Below are 25322 nucleotides of genomic sequence, written 5' to 3'. Positions count from 1 at the left end.
TTAACTGAGGCACCTCAGGGTGGGAGGTCACATGGGACTGGTACAGTCAAGTTCACCCAGAGCCTTCATCTGAGTTTACAGATGACACAAGGTGTGTCCTCAGGGGAAGAAACAGAGACGAAGCGTAATGACTGCAAAGAGACCATTGCATAGTTTTCCGTTTTGAACTTGTTCTCTACTTTAAAATACCAAACAGAGTAAAGAAATCCGTATAAAACAGAATAACACGTATTAGATACACATTTAGTGGAAAAAACAAATTGTTGATCGTTTTCTAGCTTAGTTCCTCCTGCATAGGCCTCCGAACTCGAGATAAGATGCTCGTCTTCCTAAAAATAGCAGCTTCAGAGCTTAACTGCACCTCTGAGGAGGGTTAGCTTTTGGTAAAAGTCCTTAGAAAATCTAAAAGCAACACTGTAACAACTATTTTGTCTTCAGAGAGCTGATTAATCAGCTATTTTTTAAGATTTAAAATAGCGAAAGGTATAATAACACAATATAAGTAGTGTTTAATTGTGAAATGTCAAAAAAAAACTTTTTCTAAAATGAAATTAGACCTGCAGGCTAATGTAACTTGTTCCATGGTAGTTAAGATGAAGAGCTTTTCATCTGATGTAGCCACCAAGCGAATGGCAGTAAGCTCCGCCTTACTTGATGCTAATCAGGTTTTAGCCTGTCAGTGTTATGATGTATGGTTATAATATAATAATAACGGTTACAACTATCTACAGGGACCTCCTGCTGGGGGAAATTGACCGAGAAGAGAGGGAGCGCTGCTGGTTCTTCAGCCAGCTTGAGGAGCTGTCACAGAAACTGGCCCAGCTGCCACGCATTGACACGGTGAGAGTTTATTGATATAATAAAGGATATAACCACAGAAATGCAAGCTTTGGGTGTTTTTACTCATACATGGACTTGTTATTTTGTCCAGTAATCAGAGAAACCTTTGACCTCTGACCTCGGTGTGTTTCTCCTGCTACAGTTTTCACTACAGATAGACATGATCCGGCAGAAGCTGGAGTTCGATGCTCAGAAGATCCGGTCTGTGATGGAGGAACGCTTCGGCACCAGTGATGAGGTGGTTCACAGGACGCAGGTGAGTTTGATCAACTCAGTTTCCTAAATAACAACTGAAAGAAGCCAAACGTTGGACATTGACATTTCCATAGTTTTATGAAGTCCGTTTCTGAAGTTTGGCCACGGCTGTAGGCCATGTTTGGATAAACTGTTACCAGCTAGTGCTGTCTGAGTTTGGCCCAAACGTGTAGGTTCATCACACAAACACACACCTGCCAGTCAGTCCTAAGTAACCACCAGAATTTCTCACACATCTTTATAATTAGTATAATTAACCTCACAGTATGTCCGATTATCTGTCACATAACTGCACTGAAATGTGTCATCAACAGTACGAATACGGCAAACAGGTCAACTTCAGTAACTGCCAGCAAGTGGATGTGAGGCCTAGTAGGCAGTCAGCTGCTTTACCCACCTGTGTTAGCGTCCACGTCACAAAGAGTTCACATGTGTAATGAAGCAAAGTTAAAGCCTCCATGAATTTAAACAGCTGCTGTGAACAGGTATATTATAGTAGGCAAATCTCTCAGAAACCCCATATATGAGACATGTGATAGCCAACGTTGTTATTTTCTTTTTTAACCCTGGATATCACAGTAATATAACTGAAGTGAATTATTGTGAGAACCCTAATCCACACAGAGGGTTCGTCGTGGGAACAAAATGGCCTTGAATAAAGTGCAAATCCACAGCTTGAGTCATCAGTCCCGGTATTCACGATGACATATCAGAATAATTAGATTATAAACTACAGCGACTAGAGATTTCTGCCAATGAGATGTGTCAGCGACAACTGCTGGTGGAAAAAACACATCTGGATGCATCTGAAATGTGTGTGTCTGTGTGTGTGTTGCAGAAGCGTGTTGCTCGTCTAGAGCAGCTGGAGAAAGAGCTGCAGGAGGCCCGAGGGAGTCAGGAGAGCCAGCTACAGGTATACTGTACACTCTAACACACACACAGCAGTGTGTGAATCCACAGGATATTTGTGCATTAAATGTGTTAGTGATGAATTCTGTAGACGCTTTAATTGGATGCAGAGATGTCACATGGCGACTATAAGAGCTGTGATTGGTCAGCTGAGGCTTCTGGTGTCTGATGCTGGTGGATTTTTTTCTTGTGGGTGACCAACAGCAGAAATGTGTAAAAATCTGTTGCTAGAAAAAAGGAGGAAAGGTTAGTTTTCATGATTGCTGTGATCCAGTGTCGTGATTTTTGAAACGATATCAGCATAAATTCAGACAGAATAAGGAAGTCGTGTTTATATCAATGTAGTTTGATGTTTCATCACATAATGTGTTATTTGCAAAGCTGTGGGTATAGTTTTTGCATCTCTGCTCTCACTGCATTGTCCAACTTCTGAAACCCCGCCCCCAATCTACCTCTGAAGCCCCGCCCCATCGTCCCACTCCCCTGAAAAAGTTCTCCTACAGCATGGAGGGAGACTGCATTGCTCCAACAATGAGTAACACTGATGAATAACTCCACATGATGCTCTCAGCCATGAGAAAAGTCTCATTTGGGTATCCTGGGGTCGTCCTGTTGTCACTTTAGTGCATGTTCCCACTCTAACTCCACATGACAGAGAGACACTGAGCCGTTGTATGCCCACACCCAGAACCCCGGGTACAGTGGCTCAGTAAAGGTGCAGCTGAAAGTGTGGAGGTGGACCATCATGTCCTGAGAGACGCAGTAGAAGGATAGCGCGCCTGCAGGCCAGTTTAGGTAGATACCAATTCTGTGGGTGAAGTTCTCGGGTGAGAGCGACTTTAACCTCTTTCTGTTGTGACACGGAGTGTAGCTTCCCTCTGCGCACTCCAGAGTCCAGGAATGCTCGTTGTGTCCCAGCAGGCAGTTCACCGTGTCTCCATCTCTAGAGATGTTGTTGTAGGTGACACCAATGTCAGCACCACCTCTCCACTCCACCTCCCAGTACACCGTGTCGAGCAGTCCCTCCCTGCACAGGACCTGAGGACAGAACTCAAACCGCTCCGGATGCTCTGAGTATTGATGGTCTGACCAGACACGAGTTGCCTTCCTGTTACTGTCAGTTAGAAGGATCTCAGAGTTGGCAGTGTTGGGGTCAAGGGTCAGGTAGTAGGCAACTGAAGGTGAAACAGGAGAAGCTGATTAGCCCGGGACTGAGCTTGGGACATGACCACCTCATGAACAGCCATTCTCAGAATGAGTAATTACATTTAATGGTCTTTACTTTAAAAAGTGTTTTTTTCTTGAAGGAAATTAGAGTCAGTACTTAATGATTATAGGCTGCAATACCACCCTGTCAAATATCCCAAAATTTCACAGCTAGATTGGAACTATTTTTCAGGGAGAACATTACCAGGAGATTTTGTAGAAAAATGAAGGTATTGGAAATCAAAGGGTTTTAAAGTCGCCTTTAAAGACACAGAGACATTAAAGAAGCAGAGGTACAATTACAGTTTTTCAGTGCCCACAGGTGTCCTCCTGGCAACTCCCTAAAAGACCAGAAACAGTCACAGCATAAAAAACATGTAACATCTGATCAGCGTTGCAATTACATCTATTTGGAGATCGAATGTTTGAAATGGTTTGGCTCACTTGAGGTCTGCTTTGTCGGTGTTTCCCACAGCGATCAAAGTGAGCCTGGACATCAAAGGACACTGAACTGTTTCTGAAGGTTCATCTTCTTCCTCTCCTGACGCCGCTGACGAGTCATGTCCCCCCTTCCCGTTCTCACTTAACTGATCAACTGAAGAAAATAAATGAATACACAAGACGAGTTTTAAAATAGAATAATAATCAAATGAAGATTTCGATCCATCTGTTTAATCTAATTGTTTAAACAACTTCAGCAGATTTGATTCATTTGAAGCTGAATGAAGCAAAAAAAATATTTAATTTACCTTCAATTTTTATCAGACACACAAACACACATATGAATATGACAAAATAATAAAAACCAGAAGTTGTGGTAGAGTTTGACTGTAAACATGTGTGGGGGGGGGGTTTAAAGCAGGACGCACCTTTCTCTGATGCATGCATCGCCTCCTGGCTCTGCTGTGTTTCAGAGGAAGCCTTCCTCCTCTCAGTTACCTCCTGGGAAACATTTGCATCCAGCTTGCTGTCGTCTGAGTCGTTCAGCCTCTCCGTCGTATTGTTATTAGTTTCCTCAGTGCTAATTGGGTTTTTGTTCATAAATCCATTATCCGTTTGTTCCTCTGCCTTTACTGAGAGTGTCTTCCTAACTTCCTGACTATCGTTTGTTTTTGGGGTAATCTTTGAAAGATTACCTCTCTTGAACAGATTCAGGAGGGACTCGTCACTTCTTTCAGCTTTAGTGGCTTTTATGTTGACAGCGTTGGAGGAATCTAGCTTTGCAGCACCATCTTTGTCTTCATGCTCCTTTGAAAGGCCGATTCTGAAGATGCTGGAGATGTCTTCTTTCAAATGATTCAAGTCCTCTTTGAGCAGAGTCAGAGTGCTGATCGGCTTTTCTGGTGGCTGTGTTGTTTTAGGATTTGTGTCTTTGTCCTTGAACACTTTCAACAGTCCTTCCTTGAACTGGCTCAAGTCCTCTTTGAAAAGAGTGAGCGGGCTGACCGACCTTTTCTCCGTCTGACTCGTCTTGAGTAAATCTCTCACCTGATCATCTTTACCGTTACTGTCCTCTAGGTGAAGTTTGTCGTCCTCGTGTATTTCAGTCTCTGTCTCATCCTGTTGCTCTGAAGGTTTTTCACTGTGGCTCATTTTGTTGTTCTGTGAAACTCTTTAATCCTTGTGACGTGTTCACAGCAATCTTTAAGATATTGATATTTAGGCTGTGGGGATCACCTGTACGAACAGATATGTGTGGAAATGATACATTTGATTTCTGACTGTAGCACTGCTAATAAAAGGATTTTAAGGAGACAGCTGGGATCTTCAAGTGTCTGACCAGGATGCCATCTGGATGCCTCCAAAGGGAGCTTTTCCAGGTCAAAGTAAGGATTCTAAATCCCTTCTGGTCTGGTGAAAGGGGAACCCGGGGTAGTTTGCTCAGACTACTTCCTCTCTAACCCAATTCTAGCTAAACAATGACAAATAACAAAATACATGTTCTCTAAAAAGGTTTCAGGAACTAAAATGTTTCTTCTGGACAGAAAGAAAGTAAATGGTAAATTTCTCCTGAGCTCTGAATGATAGATATTAATATTCAGTCTGCTACATTTAAAAATACGACCATTTCCTGTCTAAACAGCTGATTCGGTCCTTTTAAAGAAATACTTGAATCATATGATTTTCTGAATCCAGATTTCAGAAAGCGCGTTCATACGTAGTTGGTAAATCTCAGGTCATGTTTAGGCTTGTTAGGAGTTAATCCAATAATCTACTCTTAACAACAGCGTCTCATTGAAATACTCACATCTGCTTCACGTTTCTTCTTTTTTCATTTGCGAACCACGAAAAGAAAAGAAAACACCAAGGCCTCACACACACACACACACACAGACACACACTCTCTCTCTCTGCTGTAAATCTGTGTCTCCCTCTGGTTTTCTTGCATTTCTGAACTGGTTTCTGGTTCAACCAGTTTGTCTCCATGTTTTCACCTTACTGCAGAGCAGACGATTGGTTGTCTGTGGGGAGTGCTTCCACTTTGCTTCTGCTGTGACGAAATATGAAGTCAAGTTCAGCTGCATGGCTGTAGTCACAGTAGTCACATGGTCCGGTGCCCTGATGCGGAAACTACATGTTGGATTACCACTGACCATCAATGTACACAGCAGTCCAGTCCAGTAACATGGCCTGAAATTTAAAATATTATTATTATTATTTTACCTACACAACTGGTCGGCATCCTTATGCACAACAAATGTTTGACATCAGACCATTGGGTGCAATACAAAAAGCAATAACAATGTTTCTTCCCAGACTCAGGACTTTCTTTCTTTACACATAAACAGTCTTTGATGTGGAACCAAGTACTCCATAAGAAAATCCCAGAAATTAGATATTCAGTTCAATAACTGAGCAAAAACTGTTTGTATCTCAAAGGTTCTTTAAACTCATTTCTGATAAAGGTCAGCCAGTGCAGCTTTACAGCTAAACCGAAACAAAAAAGATTTATCAGTCAAGTGTTAGTATTTGGTCAGATGAGAAGTGAGATGTAGCAGTTTGTGTCACTGTCAGTTATATTTTTCCCAATAAAACGAAATCCTGGCATCTTATATTTATGATGCTAAGCATTTTGCATATTAATTTTCATTACTTACTTTTGCATTTTTTAAAAATGGGATAGCTCGTGTTTACTGAGCATTAGCCTCCAGACCGGGAAAAAGAAGCCACAGATTAAGAGTGGAAGGCTGCAGTTCCTCTAATGGCTGCATGTGGCGGCTTTGAAAAGGAAGTTAATCCTCAAAAACACCCATTTTTAGAATGACCAACTTTACAGCAGAAATAAACACATTTACAGCCAGTTTTGGTCTCTGCAGCTAAACTTTCCATCTTAGCAACTGTACCAGGGATAATGTTTTTTAAAAATAAGTCACCTGTTTAAATGGGACTAAGGCTTAAACTTGATTCGAGGTGTTGCCTCTTATTCACACCTGGATGCTGACACAAGCAGCTGTAGATGCTAGCTGTCCACTATGACTGGCATCAGCTAATCGGAGGCGCTGCCTGGACCTCAAAGTGTGTCCAATGTGCAAAATTATTAAAAATAAGTGTAACATGTTAATTAAAAGTTCTTTCCAACTGCAGATGGAAAGAAACTGTTTTTGTGAGGTATTGGTCCAGATGGACTGAGCCTTCTGCCAAATGAGTGACTCAAAAAGCTGATCCTATGTCCTGCCTGCTGGGTTCTGCAAGCTCACGCTGGTGATTTTAACAGATTTTTCAGCCCAGCAGATACTGCTTATATCTATCTATCTGAAATGTAAATACTTGTTGGTTTAATGGTTCTTTATAACAACAAACTCGGGACCTTTTGATTTGATTTTACTTTTTTCTGACACTAGAAAAATGTATAAAAAATTATATAAGAGTAAAGAAATTCAGCTTTATAAACAAGGATTGTTGGTGATTGCAGCAAACCTTAACTTATTTGAAAAACTCTGTAGACCCATCAGTTTATCAGTGATCTGCCAGTTGCGTGTCAATTAGGTGAAAACCTTTCATTTGTGGCTCCTATAAGAAAGTGTTATTTCTTAAAATGCATCAGAGAGTGAAGAAAAAATAAAAACAGAAAGAACAGATTTTAAGCAGCTCCGCTCTCCTGCTCTTCAGCTTCGACTCGTTGCTGTGCAGAGAAACCTGTTTTTTTATGTAGCTCAGAGCTGCGTTACGATTGGCTGTTGCCAGGCTGCAGGGTTGGCACTGAGCAAGTGTGTCTGAGATAAAGAGAGCGAATCGGTGCTTCTTTTCTCTGCTCTGCCTCCCTCTGAGAATAATGAGACCACAGAAATGGATACGTGGATGCCAGACAGTACTAACAAATATCACCTCATTAAAAGGGTCAATTCACCCAAATTACAACAGCTCCAGCCCTTCTCCTGCTTTGGGATTCAGGATCTGTCCTGGTTTTATTTATCCAGGTTTAAAGATATCTGTCTCCATGACAACAGTAGAGACAGAAGGAATTTATTTTGTGTTGCTCACAAATTTGAAACATGAATGTCTTTTAAAAAGGATTTATAACTTTACAGGGGATAAAAACAGATGATAAAAAGATTACAGAAAGAGCAGTCCATAAAAATGTTCTGAGAGGTGTGCGTCTTTAATAATATTCTTGTGGCAAAAGCTCAGCGTGACCTGATGGTGGCAGTAGCCTATCTCAGTCTCTGACTCTGTGAGATGATTGTGCAGTACCTGGGTGGCCGGTCTAAGGCTGAAAGGTTTCAAAATAGTGTTTGAGTGTTTATGTGTTTTAGTCTTGCTATAGGTGGTCGTCCTCCCTCATAGTGAATGAAAGTGATCATGTTTTATTTCCACCGCATGCTGTCGGCCATTTTCTCGTCACGTTGCAGCTGCTCGTGTTGGAGGATGTTTGGATCCGAGCCAAAGATTCAGTCTGTCCAACTGGAGGACGGAAAAATATTCAGGAGGAAAATAGAGATTAACACACACACACACACACCTCTTTGTCTGTAGACAGTCTTTGGCTCACACATCACACCCCTAGGCGTTACCATGGTGATGGGATGAAAGGGGGGGGGTCTTTGATGGGAGTCTCTGAAGGTTTCAGTCTGTGAATCCAAATGAAGCTGTGTGTTTGTCAGTGGATGTCTATCTGTGTGAGGACCAGTGTGAGTTTTAGACCTTGTGAGGAGGGTCTGGTTTTCACTGCTGGACAGACCTTCAGCGGACTCAGGTGTGAAGGGTCAGACCTGGTTTTAGGGTTCATGCTCTGGTTTAGGGGAAGCTCTTAGGAAATAAAGGTTCTCACAAAGAAATTAGAACAAATGGATGCAAGAAGATTGTGATACGGGCTCTTAAATTAACATTTCACAGCAAAGACATCAAAGATCCTACATCATCCACATGTCCTCTGTCTAGTGTTTCCTAAAAAATCTCAATATAAATTCTGCAGATGTGTAGAATATTTTAATCGGTTTGTAGAGCATTAATAATAGAGTTTGACACTGATACACTGGCCGATATTCAACCCATTCTGCTCATCTCTGTCTTGCAAATCTTTTAATTCTTGGACTCTACTAGAGTAGCTTTGCATGATTCAAGGTTCAAAATAATCCTTATTTAGCTCTACTGAGCTTACTGCAGCCCTTCAGTTCATTCCCTGTCTGAAACCAGCTGTTTTAGCTCCTCCTCTTTTAAGGCCAACCTCCATGTCATACAGCTTGGCTGCTCCTCATAAACACAAGGTTTGAATAGCAGGGTCTTACACAAATGGTTTTTCTTATTATAACATTCATGTTAGCCTAATGACTAATCCTGAACGCATCAGCATGTGTCAGCAGCTTATTTAAACCATATATTAACATTTACAGCCCACTGTGTGCCTGTAATTGGTAAATGTATTTTTCCAAGTAGAGGGGTGTTGCTCTATTTATTTAGAAGACACACTCGCTTTATTTGAAAAAACGCAGGAAAATGGATAAAGCCCGGATGTCTCAGTTTTACAGAAGCTTTCACTTGTGGATCTGTTGACAGCGTGAACTTTGTCTCAAAACCCCACATGGGGATGTGATGTGATTTGTGCATATCAGGCGATTCGTGCACACGTTGTTAAGGTTCTGTAAGTGAGCAAGAGGGATTTTACCTTTTTAGACATTTGTATGCACAGAAAACATTTTGAAAGAGAAAATTATCCGACTTGTGAAGATGAATTTATAAATTATAAATGATCGGCATTTATTCAGGTTTGGGTATATGCATTTGTAAAATAGTTTTACATGTGTTCATATTGCTTTATATTTTTGTGTGAATTGAAACACGCACTTATGAATCTTTGTGTACATTTGTGGATCATACCAAACGCATTTGTAACATTTTTGAGACAAATTTTTCTTCATATGAAACAACGATCAATGTGTCCACACCAAGATGATTATTATAAATAACTTAAATTAAAATTAAATGTATACAAATATTTACTGTACATGAATTAAAAACGTGAAATTATCACCTGCAGATTTATCACCTGCTTCCATGTTTATCGTAGTACCTGTTCTGAACAGGTTTGTTTGAGGTAAACATCTCCCTTAATGTTAATAATAAAAATAAAACTGAACTGAAAATATAATTTATTTTTTCTAAATAATGATAAAGGAAATTAATTTAAAAAATCAAAAAGTATAGCTGTATATGCGAAAGGTGGAGATCAGACTAGAAGTAGATCAAAGATACCATCTTTATGCATTTTTCTTCTTCTGTCTTTCTGTGTGCAGCTCTCTGGTGCCGAGAAGCCCCCTGCTGGAGAACCAGAGAACAGCAGCTCATCATCAGCCACAGCAGCAGGAACAGAAGCTGCAGACGGTGGTAGCAAGGTAACAACACACCTTACAATGTTTAAGTTTAAGAAAAACTCAATTAATGTCTACAACATTGTACTTATAGAGTGAAACTTACAAAAGCGTACCCTGTCATTGTATAGTTTGTAACTATGGCTGGTGGAAGTGGATAAGATCGTTACTGATGTTTCCTCCGCAGGTGGAGATGGTCTTCTGGTTGCTCTCCATGCTGGCTAACAGAGATAAGGAGGAGATGTCCCGGACTCTACTGGCTCTCTCCAGCTCTCAGGACAGCTGTATTGCCATGAGAAAGTCTGGCTGCGTCCCCCTTCTGGTCCAGATTTTGCATGAAGGCCCGGACGGAGGCAGCGGTCCTGGTGAGACAGCAGCGGGTGGAACCACAACAGGCTGCAGCCGTGAGGCCAAGTCCAGAGCAAGCGCTGCCCTCCACAACATCATTTACTCACAGCAGGATGAGGGCCAAGCCCGCCGGGAGATGAGGGTCCTGCACATGCTGGAGCAGATCCGGACCTACTGCGACAGTGGCTGGGACTGGATCGAGAGCCACGCCGGGACACCTTCACCAGGGGGAACCAGAACCACAGGTGAGCCATGTTTAAAAAAAAAAACAACCTGAACATCAGAACCCGAGCAAAAAAACATAACGGGGTTCACTAACTGGTGGGTGACATCACAACACCTACATCCATCTTTTGTACAGTTAAAGATAAACAAACTTACAGTCAGAGGTATATTCTTTGAGATTAGTTGTATCCTACAGTGGAGGACAAAAATCTATAAATCTATAGATACAGACAAAACCACCAGTGATCCAAGTTCCAGTAAATCTGATGAAACCAAAACGACATGTTCAAAATAACGCAAACTTATGTGGATTAAGTTAAACATCTTGTTTTTCTCCACAGATATCCCTGAACCTGTGGACCCTCAAATCTGTCAGGCCATGTGCGCCATCATGAAGCTCTCCTTCGAAGAGGAGTTTCGACGAGCCATGAACGAATTAGGTTTGTTTGACACCAAAGGACCCGTTTGCAGTTTCTTTGGTGCTTTCGTTTTTATGCCTGATTGCACTTATACAGTGAAAGTATCAGTTATTTCCTGTAATGCATAGATTTGATATTTGATCTGTTTTATTTTTAATGTGTTTTTCAGCTATTTCAATTCAGTTTAATTCAATTTTATTTATACAGCACCAAATCACAACAACAGTCACCTCAAGGCGCTTTATATTGTAAGGTAGACCCTACAATAATACATACAGAGAGAAACCCAACATATGACCCCCTATGATTTTTTTATTATTCAATTTTGGAATTTATTTTGCAATTACCACAAAATATTTATATTTTAAATAGCAAACATATTTAATAAAGCCATGGAATATAAATTCTGTTTTATGTCTCATCATTGAGGGAGTCACAGTAGAGCAGTGGCTGTCGCGTGGCAAAAGTAATAAAAGACGTTAAGACAAAGTAAAGGTTAGAAGGAGTTTTGGAAGAATTTAAGATTTGAATTTGGGCCAAAGTTTGGGAATGACTCCAGTAAAGTATCAAGTTTAAAAATACTTTGGTTTATCTTTACTACAACAGAGCCTTTATTTGTAGTATGTGTTTCGGTATTTTCACATGAGTTTGTTTTTTATTTCTTTCAGGCGGTCTGCAGGTGGTGGCAGATCTCATCCACCTGGACCAGGAAATGTACGGCATGCAGAACGACCCCATCAACATGGCTTTGCGTCGCTATGCAGGGATGGCTTTGACCAATCTCACCTTCGGGGATGTCGTCAACAAGGTACAGAAAGGCACTGTGAGGAGGTTAACTGACAGCAAAGGCAGTGCAACAATAGCAGCACCCCACTCATACCTGCACTCCCTTAATCTGCCTTTTTCAGAATGATCACTTTAATCTAAAAGTCCCAACAGAAGTCTGATCAGGACAGATAGTTTTGCTGTCAACACAATAAATAAATAAATCTTAAATTTTCTTTTGAATTTATTATTTTCTCTGATCATTTTTACTTACTTTACTTTGACAGTAGCATCATTTAAATCTGGCTCAGCCCTTTTTACTGATCCACTACAGTAATACATTCATTTTACTCCTGCAGGCCACTCTGTGTTCGAAGAAGAGCTGTCTCCAGGCTTTGGTGGCCCAGCTGGCCTCCGACAGTGAGGAGCTCCATCAGGTGGTCTCCAGTATCCTGAGGAACTTGTCCTGGAGGGCTGACATCAGCAGTAAGAAAGTCCTCCGAGACATCGGCTGTGTGTCTGCACTGATGACCTGCGCGCTGCAGGCCACCAAGGTAATGAAAACAAATCTCCCCCCAGAGAAGGAGAAGCTTTTATTTTGGAAGATCATAGAGAATAATCTGGAGGAACGGAATGAAACAGAATTTATTACAACATTTAAAGTTTAAGCTTTTTTCTTTTCGTTTTTTACCATTTTTCCTTGTCATACCTAAGAAACCTGTTTTTGTGTTTTTTGGTTCTGCAGGAGTCAACGTTGAAGAGTCTTCTGAGCGCTCTGTGGAACCTGTCCGCTCACAGTATCGACAACAAGGTAGCAATCTGTTCGGTGGATGGCGCTTTGGGCTTCCTGGTCAGCACACTGACGTATCGCTGTCAGACCAACTCACTTGCCATCATCGAGAGCGGCGGAGGAATCCTCCGAAATGTGTCCAGTCTGGTTGCCACACGAGAAGACTATAGGTGTGCTCATGAGACTCAGAGGTTTCACCCTCATCTAACGTTCCCAGACAACAATTATTTCCATCCATGTTCATGTTAAACGTTTCATGTAAAAACTTTAAACATGAGCATATGTACAAGTAATCCCAGTGAGCTAATTGCTTAGACTTCAGACTGCTCTCAGTGCTCAGGTTAACACTTTTTTTTATTCATGGATCTGTATGATGTCACAGAGGAGCTGGCACAGAAGCCCCAGCAACAGGATATTAATAAATTATACAGATTTTCCCCTAAAAACGGGGCTCTATTGTAATTAGATTTCTATTCACTGTTTTTTTAGATCCCTTCCTCCTATTCCTGTATTATATTAAAATGAATTTGGAGACATTTGTAGAAAAACGTATCCGATTTTATTCAGACATTGTTGTATTACATTACGTTGATGCATTAGAAAGGAGATACAATGTGATGTTCACCAGATATATGATCAGAAACCATACAGTAGTATAAAATAACATAATCTGAACTAAACATAAAAACCTACAACTACAAAAGAGAGATTTTTCAGTTGTATATAGCAAAGTTATTAAAGTGCCTTCTACATTCTTTCTTTCTTCGCAGGCAAATCCTCAGGGACCACAACTGCCTCCAGACTCTTCTGCAGCACCTGCGCTCCCACAGCCTGACCATAGTAAGCAACGCCTGCGGGACTCTTTGGAACCTTTCGGCCAGAAGCCCAAAAGACCAGGAGCTGCTGTGGGACCTCGGGGCAGTTAGCATGCTGCGCAATCTTATCCACTCCAAGCACAAGATGATAGCCATGGGCAGCGCTGCAGCTTTAAGGAACCTCCTAACCAATCGACCGCTTAAATATAAGGACACTGCGGTTGTATCCCCCGGGTCTTGCATGCCCTCACTCTACATGAGGAAGCAGAAAGCTCTGGAGGCAGAGTTGGATGCCAAACATCTCGCAGAGACCTTTGACACCCTTGAGAAACAGAGCCCCAAACACCTGACCCTCAACAAGCCACTACGTTACATCGAGAGTTTGGCAAAGGATTACGCATCTGATTCCGGTTGTTTTGATGATGATGAGGCTCCAAACATCTCAAGTAGCCTGGACACTGGGAGTTTCTCCATGCTGTCCATGTTTCTCACCAACTCTAACCTCCTGCAAAACCAGCTTCGCAAGAGGGATAGTGAGCCTGAGAGAGATGTAGACCCGCCTCAGACTGTCGAGAAGAAACATGCTTCTCCTGATGATGTGGTCTCTGCTGCTGCAGAGAAGCTAGCAGAAAAGATCACCAACACAGTTGCCAAGATTGACAGGTTAGTGGAGGACATCACCATGCACACATCCTCAGAGGACAGTTTAAGCCTAAGCTCTGAGGACCACCTGGCAGACTGGCCTTATGGACTGGATGAACTCAATGAAGCCCGGGCAAAGTCATGTTCCCCCTGCCGTCTCTCTGATACAAGCAGCTTAGCCCACAGGGAGCGGCTCAGCAGAGCCCATGCCCTCTTGCGCCTCAAAACTGCCCATACTAGTGTATCAACAGATAGTCTGAACAGCGGCAGCACCAGTGATGGATACTGCGGAAGCAAAGACCAGATGCGCCCTTCACCAAAAGCTCTAATGATGCAACAGCAACGACCCAATCAGCTCGACCTGAAGGTGGCCCATCAAGAGTATATTAATGTAGGACCTGCTGCCCTGATTGAGAGTAGCCAGCAAGAAATTCCAGAGAGAGATTCTGCTGAAAACAAAAATGGAAAAGTTCTAGAGCTCAGCAATGCAAACACAGAAAAGAACCAAGATCCACCTGTACAAACACCAGTTAGTGCATCCACTAAAGTGTCCTCTGATGTCAGCATGACTTCAATAAAACTTTCTCCTACTTATCAACAGGTCCCTCTCATTCAGAGTGTAGCCAAATTTGGTGTAGCAAAGACTGCTATCAATGTCCAGGCTGCCCAAGCAATGAGGCGGCAAGCATGGGTACCTACTGTGATGACAGGAGGGAGTATTGCAAAATTTTCTCCAATCACTTCAACTCGAAGCCCAACCATCGGAACGATGGAGACAGTCCAGAAATATTCTGTGGAAAATACCCCAATCTGCTTCTCTCGCTGTAGCTCGCTGTCCTCCCTCTCCTCAGGCGATGGAGCTCTGGATGGGCAAAGTGAAAATGAACTGGAAAGTGACTCATCATTAGAAATAATTGAAGTCGAAGATGGAGAAATGGTGAAGAGAGTTGAAGAGGATGAAACCTTGGAGGATCTGAGTGACAGTCAATTGCTAATGACTGATTCAAAAACCTTCCCAAGCAAAGAGACAAATCCCATCGAGATCCCCTGTCCAGCCAAAAGGGAAAAAGTGTTCCTAAGAGGAGCTTCACCTGCTATACTTGAAGACCGATCACCTTCTAGTTCATCTGAGAACTACATCCATGAGACACCCCTGGTAATGAGTCGCTGTAGCTCGGTCAGTTCACTGGGTAGCTTTGAGTCTCCTTCCATTGCCAGCTCAATTCAGAGTGATCCATGCAGTGAAATGATTGATGGAACAATAAGCCCTAGTGATCTTCCTGATAGCCCAGGGCAAACCATGCCTCCCAGTCGAAGTAAAACTCCATGTTGTGTTGAGCCCAATGGGCCAGAAACACAGATGACAGGAATAGCAGGGCAATGGGAAAGCAGTCTGCGGAAGTTCATGGAGATTGCAGACTCTAAGGAGAGGTTTAACCTTCCTCCTGATTTGGACACAATGATCTACTTTACTGTGGAAAAACCCACTGAGAACTTCTCTTGTGCTTCCAGTTTAAGTGCTCTACCTCTACACGAGCACTACATACAGAAAGATGTAGAGCTTAAATTAACTCCCCTGCTCCAACAAAACGACAACCCTGAGGAGGATGAGCAAGGACCCGACAATGGGGAGCGATACAGTGAGGGCAATTCAGATGATGACATAGAAATCTTAAAGGAATGCATCAACTCAGCAATGCCATCAAAGTTGAGAAAAGTAAAACCTTGCCTGATGACCACGATCCCTCCTCATATTCTGAACTCCCAGGGCCGAAAACCAATTCATCTTCCAGTTTACATGATGCTCCCAAATGGCAAAACCCAAATGTGTCCCGGGAGAAGAATTGTCATCCCTCAAAAAGACTTAAAATTTGATGATTCATCTTTTACTGATTCAGCAGAAGGAACACCTGTCAACTTCTCAAGCACGACATCTTTGAGTGATGAAACACTGCAATATCCAGTGAGGGAGAGGGGGGCTAAAGACTGCACAGCTAAAGGGATGAACAAACAGAACGATGAGGCAAAGAGGATTGAAGACTTGAGAATATTCTCACATTTCCACAAACCCAACCGGATGAACTACTCACCTGAGATACAAATGAGCAGAACAACCAGACATGTCGTTCCCACTCAGAAGGTGCTGATGCAGAGCAAAGAGGTAGCTGATAGAGTGGCAAACCAAAAAAATCGTGAACAGTCTCCTAAACAACAAAGAAGGAGACAAGATCAAGGCCCCATCAGAAAACTGGAACTGCCTGTCATTAAGCAAAACACAGAAAGTAACATCAATATGGGTTCACAAAAAGGAAATAAAATGTACCGACAAACAACATTGTCTTCAGAGGACAGCAACAGCTTCTATGACAATGACAATGAGGTCATGAATCGAAAACATTTCAGAGAACCATGCAAAAGCAATCTTTCCCGAAGCATGACAAATATTGGCCGGTCAGATAATTCCCAAGCAAAGTCCAGAGGGTTTCACAGGATAAAACAGAATCTGATAAAAGATGAATCAATGGCTTGTTACTCACTCAGCTCCTCTCTCAGTTCACTGAGTGATGCTGAATATGATGATCATAAATCAAAAGCCCAACAAATATGGTACAAGAACAGACACAATAAAGCAGTGAACATAGTACAGCAAACAAAGCCAGTGAACATTCACTGCCAATACGAAGAGCAAAGCTCGCCAAGTTCTGTCAGCATGGATTCAGAGGACGATCTCCTTCAAAAGTGCATAACATCTGCCATGCCCAAACAGAGAAGGAAGTTGGCTGCCAGGAAAAAGAAAGCAGAAAATACTCAAAAACAAAAACACAAGGTTTCTGGTGGGTGGGACGTGGATGAGGAAATAGATAGTGATGACATGGCATGGGATAAAGAGTCAGACCTCAATAGTGTTGAATGGAGAGCCATACAAGAAGGTGCTAACTGTGTGGTCACTGGACTACAAGCTTCAAAGTCTCAAGACCCGTCCTCTGAAGAGACTGAGTCAGTCCTGTCATTCATGTCAACATCCAGCTTTACACCCAAAGAAAGAAAGTTTGCTAAGGACAAAAAGGCAAATAAACCTTTAGACTTTGCACAGCGCAAGCCAGTTCCAAACTTACCAGTGGTTTTCAGAGGCAGGACAGTGATTTATACACCGAAAAAAGAGACGGCTCCATCACAAAGACCACCTCCCAGAAAAGTACCAACCAAAACAGATGCTCCAAAGAATCCAAACCTAGCGCAGCACAGATCAAAGAGCCTTCACCGGCTAGGCCACCCCCAGGATATGGAACTGTCTTTGCCAAAGAGGAGCTCTACCCCACCTCCAAGAATACCAAAAAGTTCATCTTCTGGATCATCGCAGAGCTCAACACCATCCAAACAGTCACAGAAGAAGATAACTTCTCCAGCTCAGACTAACAAATCCATCCAGAAAAAGAATGCTACACCAGCTAGTAGCCCACCAGCTACTAGTCCTCCTGAAAGAAAAGGACGCTCTCCTGTTATGAATCAAAATGAGAAATCCCCACCACCTAAAACTCAAAAGTCTCCTGTCCGAATTCCTTTCATGCAAAATTCTGTCAGGCAACCCAGACCATTGTCCCCACTGGTAACAAACCAAACAACTGGTAGACAAACAAACCAGGTCAATGGGAAAAGGGTGGTACCAGCCAATCGGTTTGATCTCGTTAGGATGACTTCTGTCCATTCAAGTGGCAGTGAGTCTGATCGCAATGGATTCTTGAGACAGCTAACTTTCATTAAGGAATCAAAGACCATGTTGAGACGTGACAGCTCTGCTCGCAATACACCAGGATCTCAGAATGGATCACCTCGCAGAGCAGTTCCTGGAGCTTCAGCTGTCTTCTTGTGCTCATCCCGATGTCAGGAACTTAAGGCTGCTGTGCAACCCCCAAGAAGGGTGCAAGTAAAAGATCCAGATCAAAAACAACAAATCCAGAGGCCAAACACCGGCCTTCACAAGCAGACAGCAACTCTATCAAGAGCAACATCCAGTGAAAGGGACCTATCTTCAAGACGCTCAGCTAGGAGAACAAGCTCTGAAAGCCCCTGCAGGGTGGCTCAGCGAAATGGACCTGGAAGACTTTCTGGACTCAGGCAGCAGCAAGACAAGGACACCTTTAAACGTCATGCCTCATCACCAAGCATAAACATACTGAGCCGAGTGACCAGTCGTTCTTCCCTCCGCTCCTCTTCATCTGATTCAAGTGGAAGAGCGAAGAGTGAGGATGATACCAAGAAGAAAGGGCAGAGGTCTGCATCTCGACTAAAAGATGGAGTTACCTGGAGGAGGATCAGGGATGAAGATGTACCTCAAATCTTGAAGAGTACTCTGCCAGCAAATGCATTACCTCTGGTGCCTTTTCCTGATGGAGAAAAGCCAAAGCCACCAGCTCTTCCAGGAAAACTGCCAACCATTCTACTTGCATCCCGCAAGACAAGTGATGCAACCGTCCAGACAGAAGATTTATCAAATAACAAGACCAACTCAAGTACCTCACCTACAGTCGAAACAGCTCCAGTGATCTCTGAGGAAGTAGCAAGACTGGCCCTCCTCAGAAAGATTAGTGCCACCTCTGGGAGTAACCTCCAGGACGGAGATTCAGAAGGCTCTCTGAGGAGCACCGTCTCCACTGGAACAGCAGATAGCCACATGGGCGGAGTTGTGACTTTCCGACAGGGATCCCCAAGCAAGGCTGCACGAGTCACTCCATTTAATTACATCCCCAGCCCCATGACATGCTGTCTACAAGACAGCCAGAACCAAGTAGGGACAATAATTGAGAAGTCAGGGGGAAAAAAGTGAGTCATGGGGTATTTGGTGGATTATTGGTTGATACAGATGACTCAGCACTCAGATGGACAGATGAGGAGTGTGCTGGTCCCTATACCTCGGGTACTGACCCTTATTTAAACCATTCACTGGAATCAAAGTTTTTCTCTGAGCAATTGATTATGGCTTCCTTCTACCATTCATACAAAGTTGGATGTATGCATTGAGGCAAGTCTGACCTGAACAAACCACCAATAACTGTCAGTTATTGCACTTCTAAGGAAAATCTCACATGAAGAGAACGTGCATTTTTGTACTCCTTTTTTTTTGTATTTGTAGAATAATCATTGCCTAGTAGAAATTAGAAATTTCAGCACGTATATCATCAGTCTCTTGGACACAATCGATTAAAAAGACCTATATTATGCAAACTTTTGAATGATCACTTGGTTGGACTTCTACATAAAAAGGTTCAAACTGTGGCAGACTGTTGACAGACTCTTACTGACATAAATACACTAACATGTAAAGTATTTTTTACATAAATACATCATCGCTTGGAGTCCTCCTTCCATGCTCAGCTGAATATGATGTTAGCCTTTCCTGTTACATACAGAGCCCAGTAGGTTTTCCACATTTCCGAGGAAACCAGTTGCTCAAATGCACTTTTTCCCCCAAATCGCTGTCCTCTATCAATATTACACTTGTATTTCTGTGAATTTTCCTATTTTATTAATTTTCTGATGTGTGTATACACTTTGTGGATGTTTTTTGAAAACTCAACGCATTGTTGTCTTTTCAAAGGCATCCTTTGTAATGCGTTAAATGATAAAAATGTAACTAGTACAAAACTGAAAAATCTGGATACCAAAATGAAAGTGAAAATGAATATGTTGAGGTTTTGAGCGTGATTACTTGACAACATGAATATACAAGGTGTGATCAAAAAGTTATTTTTAAAAAGGTCCAAAAAGAATTCACAAACCTTTCCTGATTTACAATTGGTCAGTCTCACATTCATGGTCATCATTTTTAGATCTCTCTAGAAGTCCTGCTTTTTGATGCACAACATTTCAAGTCATTTCCACTGAATGTTCTCACCAAGTGCACGAGGACAGGACTTCCACATAATCATTTAAATAAAGCCACATTAGACGCTATCTGGACATGCCCAAAAAGATGAGCTTGGACAGAAAATCAGAAGTGTAAATCGAAATGATTTTTCTTAGTCCTATTCTCAGAACTTCTTGTTCACACCTTAAAAATCCACCAAACATATTTTTGTCCAGTCTTACACAACAGCTATACCACACATTTTCGGATTTTTTTACATTAACACAAAGGTGATAATTATGTTTATTTCAAGTGAAATGTTGGTTAATCTTCCTAACATTTTGTCCATTCGCTTAGAGGGGCAAAATATAAGAACTATCCATTATGACCTTGACAGTGAACAATACGATTAACACCTTTCTGACAATCTATTAGCATCATAAAAGCAGACATCATGCTGCAGCTGTCGAGTCAGATTGCACATGTGTTTAGTGAATGTCTGAATGTATATTGCTATACAACACTTTTACTCTACAGCAATGAATTATAGCAGTTTAAATTGAGCATTTCCATAAAACAGTTCTACTCTGTCATTTGAAAATTGCAATGACCCAAACATGCAGAAATATTACAGCATCTTCCACAGAAAGCATCAGCAGATTCTGAACGATTTCACTCTTTCCAGTTCTCTTAATGTGTCTTAATCAGTATTGTAAATATGCAGATATACTACAGCTCCATGGTGGGTAGAAGAGCCTTGGTGTCGCTCCCTGACAGCATGCTAATATATTCACTGACTGTATACACACACCTGTTAACATTGTGGATACTGAATAATATTCAGTGTTAATATACTCTCCAAAGCCCGACAACAGCGTTACCTGCCATCTGTATTGTTGTGCTGCAAAAACCTATAAAGATATAAGCTGTCAGCATAGATGAGCAAAGCGACTCCATGCCTCTGACGTTGTGTTTGCTACTAGATTCAGGTACTGTTTGCTACTTCACTGATGGTCGGGCTTTGAGTGGACAGACGTGCGTTCTCACAGAAGTCATCTTCTGGAAGTCTTTATAATGTGTTAATATCCGCTTAACTGTATTGCTGTAAAAGTAGTGATAGGTGGAAAGTACAAAGACGATGAATATTCTCTGTAATTGTACCATCACTCTTTCATGTGTGCCCACTGAGCTGAATGGGATGAAAGTTAGTCTACATTAAGGGGCCGGTAATTTAAAAAAACATAATTCCTTACTGTGTTCTGAAAGCATGTTTCAATAAAACCCAAGAAGCTTCCGAATGCAATCCTTTCAAGTCCCAACACCCATTTAAAGTTTTAAAAGTGATTCACTATAGAAATCTATCTCTTGAGTGTCAAACACGATTGGATTTTGTGCAAAGCTCTGGAAGAAGTAACTGAAAACATCTGCAGAACACTGCGCACATGATTACAGTAGTGTGGTTCAGCAAAGCTGAGAAAGTCACATAGACTGTTTTAGTCTTTCAAACTGTTAGGAGAGCAGTTAAGAGGTGCAGCTGTTTGCTACTTTATCACTTAGCCAACCAGAAAAAGCAAATAACCTATTAAATCCTTAGCTTGACATATTCTCCATGAAATAGCAAAGGAAGAAAAGTCACATCAATAAGATGTAAAAACAAAATTACCTGTTCTGACATAACATTTAATCTTCATTTGATATTTTTCACTCTTTTATGATGTAGACCTAACAAGCAATTGAGTAAATAAGTAGAATATTAATCAATAATAAATCAGTTAAAAAAAGAAATCTGATCTGAGCTTTCCTAACCAGGGAAAAATATTCAAACATAATGATTAAAATATTTCTGAACATCCAGTGAAAACCTTTTGAGCTTGCAACTGTAGACCTGAGAGGAAACTAGCTGAGTGTTTGACACTCAAAAGACAGATTGAGGGTGCAGAATCACATTAGCAGCCCCATCCAGACTGAATGAGGTGTGAACAAGATGAGCAGGGAGACAAATACCATCTGAGTCTCTGCTGGTGCCTTGTTTATGCGTGACTGGAGACAAGTTTAATGCAGGTCTGAACCTAACTGTGAACTTGGTCGAAGCATCGTGAGCATGAACAAGGCTCCAGAGGTATCATGGTAACGTGCAAAACAGACGTATGTCATTTTAAATGTCTTCATTCAATAAAAAGTGATGTGTTTCCTTAAACAGCTGTGTCGACGTTCTGTCCAGGCAGGGGTGTCCACACCGCCGGAGTCGTAACAAGTAGTAATTTGCTTTGAGCAAATGTCAGGTTTCACTGGTTAGTGTGTCTTTATAGCCGGTAGGAGCTTTCTTATACGGATTTCACTTTATTTGGACCCAACACTAAAATGTTCTGGTAAAGTGCTGCCCTCTTGTGATGGCAGTTTAATTGCATACAAAATGTAACTTGTAAACAAAATCTCCCAAATTATGTATTAAAAAAAATATGGCTACACTGTGAAAAAGCAGCAATTTTCCAAAGATGATTAAAAGCTTAATGCGTTTTATAAAAAATAACTCTGAGCAAATGATATTCAAACAACAGCTTCTTCATAAAAAATGACTTTCAAAGTCAAATCTCAAACATACATCATCTCTAAATACAACCATTAATTTTTTTTTTTTTAATTTTATTTGGGGGGGGGAGGGGGGGTTTACGGCCTTCTTTTTCTTGATTTTGAATAAAAGCCTTAATGACCTACAGGAACCCGTAGAAACAACAAACTGGCAGTAAATGTAATTTGGGCAACAATTCTTAAGACAAGGTGCTTTCTTGCTTTCTTTAAGGTACCAATTAACCAAACAACTCTGATCATTTTATTTTTCCCTTTACAATATGCAATCTGGCACTTTTGCTTGATCCATTATATCAACATTTATTTCAATCTGAGTTAACATACACCTGGAAAAATGTGAAATATTAAACTGCTACATGACAGACATTAACTATACTAATTATAATTTAGTAATGATTGACATCAAACTCTTCATGTTGCTTCACATTTAAAGCTTTGCTCAGCATCAGACTTATTGTGAAGTAGTCTTGATCTCCAACAATCCTTAGGTATACAAAATCATGTACTTCTGCTCTAGGGTTAGAGGTCAGCTAGTGCTGTGCGCCTGACGCAGTGGCACCAGCGCAGGTTTGTGCCAAGTCAGTGAGTTTGAGAAGACTTCAGTGAAACCGAGCCAGACCACAAATGACAAGGAGAGTCTGTCCAACAGGGAAGGTCAAATCAGAGTTGTTGACGTTTGATTTCTTCCACCTCTCTGTCTGCCTGCTCTCCTGCTGCTTTCAGCTCTTCCCTCTGCTGCACCAGCCGGTCCCGAGCCTCCTGCAGCTCCTTGTTCAGCTCCAGATATCGACGACACTTCTGGAACCGTAGCTCCACCTCGCTGTCTGCGGCACGGGGCACGTCTGAGGAGGAAACAGAGTAAACCATGAGATTACGACCAGTTTATATATCTGCTATAAAGCAGCAGCATCGGATAAAGTTTGAAGCAAGAAATCTACAGTGTCCCTGAGAGGCCAAATACACGGCACCTTAGAAAAACACTACAAAAACACACTAACAGACCTTGAACACTGGGGGAGAGAGTAACATGACTAAACTAACAGTAAACGTGTTTCTACATTATTATGAGTCATGCAATTAGCTGTATCTTTTTCTGCCTCACAGATGAACTTCCTTTAAGCACGTTTCAGTCCAGCCCTGTGCATGTACTGCTTTCTGTCACTTTTGCAGCCATTACATCACATTATTGTCTCCCCAAAATCACTCCCATTGTGTTTTGTTGTCAAACCCAGCAAGTGCATGTGGCTGCCTGCTCGCCCACCGAGCCAAAGTGGCACCCCGTCAAACCACGTTGCTTGACTTGGAGATTATAGTTTAAATCACTAAAATTGATTCAAACACAAAAGAGTAGATCACAACATCACACCACCCTACTTCAAATATGAACTATTCAAAAATAATATAAAATGGTTTACTTTGTGGTTTTTTCCTGACGAAGAAGCTACTTACAATGGCCAGTGAAATTACAATTTCTGCCCCTTATATTCATCATCAGTCGTGACAAAAGTGACTGTGGCTTCTGACATGCTGCTTTAATGAAAGATACCAAACTTGCCCTTTCTCTGTCTCTTCTTCCCAGTGCTCCCAGTTTTAAAAGTTGCCACTCACTATCATCCCCACCCTTTACACGTCTTTGTGGAGTCACCTTGTCCAGTCTTTTCTAGGATGCTGAAGATCGGGTCATCAGGAGCAGCCCTCTCGAGGTCTTCCAGGATCTGGTCCACGGTCGGGGGCTCAGGACGGCTGGGCAGCACCATCCGCTTCTTACTTTTAGAGCCAATATTCATTCTCCTAAAGTTTGAACTCCAGCTGCTTGCATGCAACACAAACCTGACCCCGGGTAACAGAGTTTATTTAATGAGGTCCAAATCTGCTTCTCGTGTTCATTTAGAAAAAAGTGGAGGATCTTTCGCAAAATAAAAAGCATTTTAAATATATTTCCAAACTGCTGCGTTCTTCTTCGTCAATTCGGCTTAAAGCAAGTCATTCAAGAATTATCTAAATCATAAGAGTGTACTTTATGAACTTCATCCATTCCTTTCTCTTTATATAGCCGAACACAGCAATGCTAGCGGCTAGCCTAATCACTGTAAAAACGATTTGCAGCAAAATGTAGAAAAAAAATAAAACTGTAATTAACCGGTGGAATATTTTGAAGCCGAATTTTGGAAAACATTCTGAAAATTGCTGAGAAGTATTTTTAACTACGACACATGCATTTATTTTAGCTGGATAGAGGTTCTATATTATATCTGAATCTATGAAATAAGGGTTCGGCTGCATTAGGCGTAGCTGATGCACAGCACTTACCACAGTTTGTCCTGGCTGGTGAAACCTTGCAGTGCGTCTCGACAGTCGTTCCCCGTCTTCACTGTTCGTTAACCCGGACTAAGGAGCAGAAAAAAACAAGCTAATTCTGCTGATAATACGGCTAACATTAGCAAACAAACTTAAATCTACGGCACGTCAGTACGCCGCCTGCCACGTCAGCACGTCGGACGCGTCACATGACAAGTCAGAAGCTAAAAACACTTCTTCTGAATTTTGATTCCGGATTCACCATAAATCGTATGTAAAATTAATTCTATGTCACAAACATTTTCCAGCAAGTAATTAAAGCCTTTGAAATTGTCCTTTTAAGAATGAATTTGAAAATAACGTAACAATACACGATTCAAACAGACTTGTGTGGAGAAAAAAAGTGAACTGAAGAGAAGATCAGATCAAGAATCAGAGCTTGAATAATAAAATCACTTCAGTTCAGGTGTAGCATTTCCCATTTGGCTTTGCTCACAGTTTGCTTTAAAAAAAATGCCGGTAACATGTATTCTCTTATGACTGGAACAGTACCTCCTGACATGCAACCTC

At 41.6% G+C, this 25322-nt stretch overlaps 3 protein-coding genes across 4 annotated transcripts in view; 1 reads left to right on the top strand and 2 right to left on the bottom strand.

The window, feature by feature from the left end:
• apc2 (APC regulator of WNT signaling pathway 2) overlaps positions 1-22062 on the top strand; it is a 42764-nt gene extending 20702 nt beyond the window's left edge. For both annotated transcript variants that reach the window (XM_084953666.1, XM_084953665.1), the window contains exons 5-14: positions 732-840; positions 983-1096; positions 1934-2008; positions 9942-10040; positions 10204-10609; positions 10931-11029; positions 11677-11816; positions 12133-12327; positions 12519-12733; positions 13334-22062. In XM_084953666.1, the coding sequence (XP_084809792.1) occupies positions 732-840; positions 983-1096; positions 1934-2008; positions 9942-10040; positions 10204-10609; positions 10931-11029; positions 11677-11816; positions 12133-12327; positions 12519-12733; positions 13334-18845 (6964 nt within the window). In that variant the 3' untranslated portion in view covers positions 18846-22062. The remainder of the gene's footprint in view (positions 1-731; positions 841-982; positions 1097-1933; positions 2009-9941; positions 10041-10203; positions 10610-10930; positions 11030-11676; positions 11817-12132; positions 12328-12518; positions 12734-13333) is intronic.
• LOC146372668 (uncharacterized) lies at positions 2474-5690 on the bottom strand. The gene is made up of 5 exons (XM_084953667.1): positions 5459-5690; positions 4080-4887; positions 3655-3805; positions 3514-3551; positions 2474-3179 (listed from the first exon to the last, which is right to left on the bottom strand). The coding sequence occupies exons 2-5, from the start codon at positions 4801-4803 to the stop codon at positions 2620-2622; spliced, it is 1473 nt and encodes a 490-aa protein (XP_084809793.1). The 5' UTR covers positions 4804-4887; positions 5459-5690; the 3' UTR covers positions 2474-2619.
• On the bottom strand, positions 19746-24973 carry c15h19orf25 (chromosome 15 C19orf25 homolog). The gene is made up of 3 exons (XM_084953675.1): positions 24765-24973; positions 24100-24284; positions 19746-23296 (listed from the first exon to the last, which is right to left on the bottom strand). Exons 2-3 carry the CDS (start codon positions 24239-24241, stop codon positions 23115-23117), a joined length of 324 nt encoding a protein of 107 aa, XP_084809801.1. The 5' UTR covers positions 24242-24284; positions 24765-24973; the 3' UTR covers positions 19746-23114.
• Positions 24974-25322: the final 349 nt, after the last annotated feature.

This window comes from Perissodus microlepis, chromosome 15 (assembly GCF_051167445.1).
Source record: "Perissodus microlepis isolate ML-2025 ecotype Zambia chromosome 15, ASM5116744v1, whole genome shotgun sequence".
Lineage (NCBI taxonomy): Eukaryota > Metazoa > Chordata > Actinopteri > Cichliformes > Cichlidae > Perissodus > Perissodus microlepis.
This window is presented reverse-complemented; position numbering and strand designations above follow the sequence as displayed.

Coding starts and splice junctions, on each gene's coding strand:
- LOC146372668 (XM_084953667.1), bottom strand. CDS start 4,803: ATGAGCCACAGTGAAAAACCTTCAGAGCAACAGGATGAGACAGAGACT. Junction 3,552..3,654: donor ACCGACAAAGCAGACCTCAA/GTGAGCCAAACC, acceptor CTGGTCTTTTAG/GGAGTTGCCAGGAGGACACC. Junction 3,180..3,513: donor CCTGTGGGCACTGAAAAACT/GTAATTGTACCT, acceptor TTTCACCTTCAG/TTGCCTACTACCTGACCCTT.
- c15h19orf25 (XM_084953675.1), bottom strand. CDS start 24,241: ATGAATATTGGCTCTAAAAGTAAGAAGCGGATGGTGCTGCCCAGCCGT. Junction 23,297..24,099: donor CCTAGAAAAGACTGGACAAG/GTGACTCCACAA, acceptor TTTCCTCCTCAG/ACGTGCCCCGTGCCGCAGAC.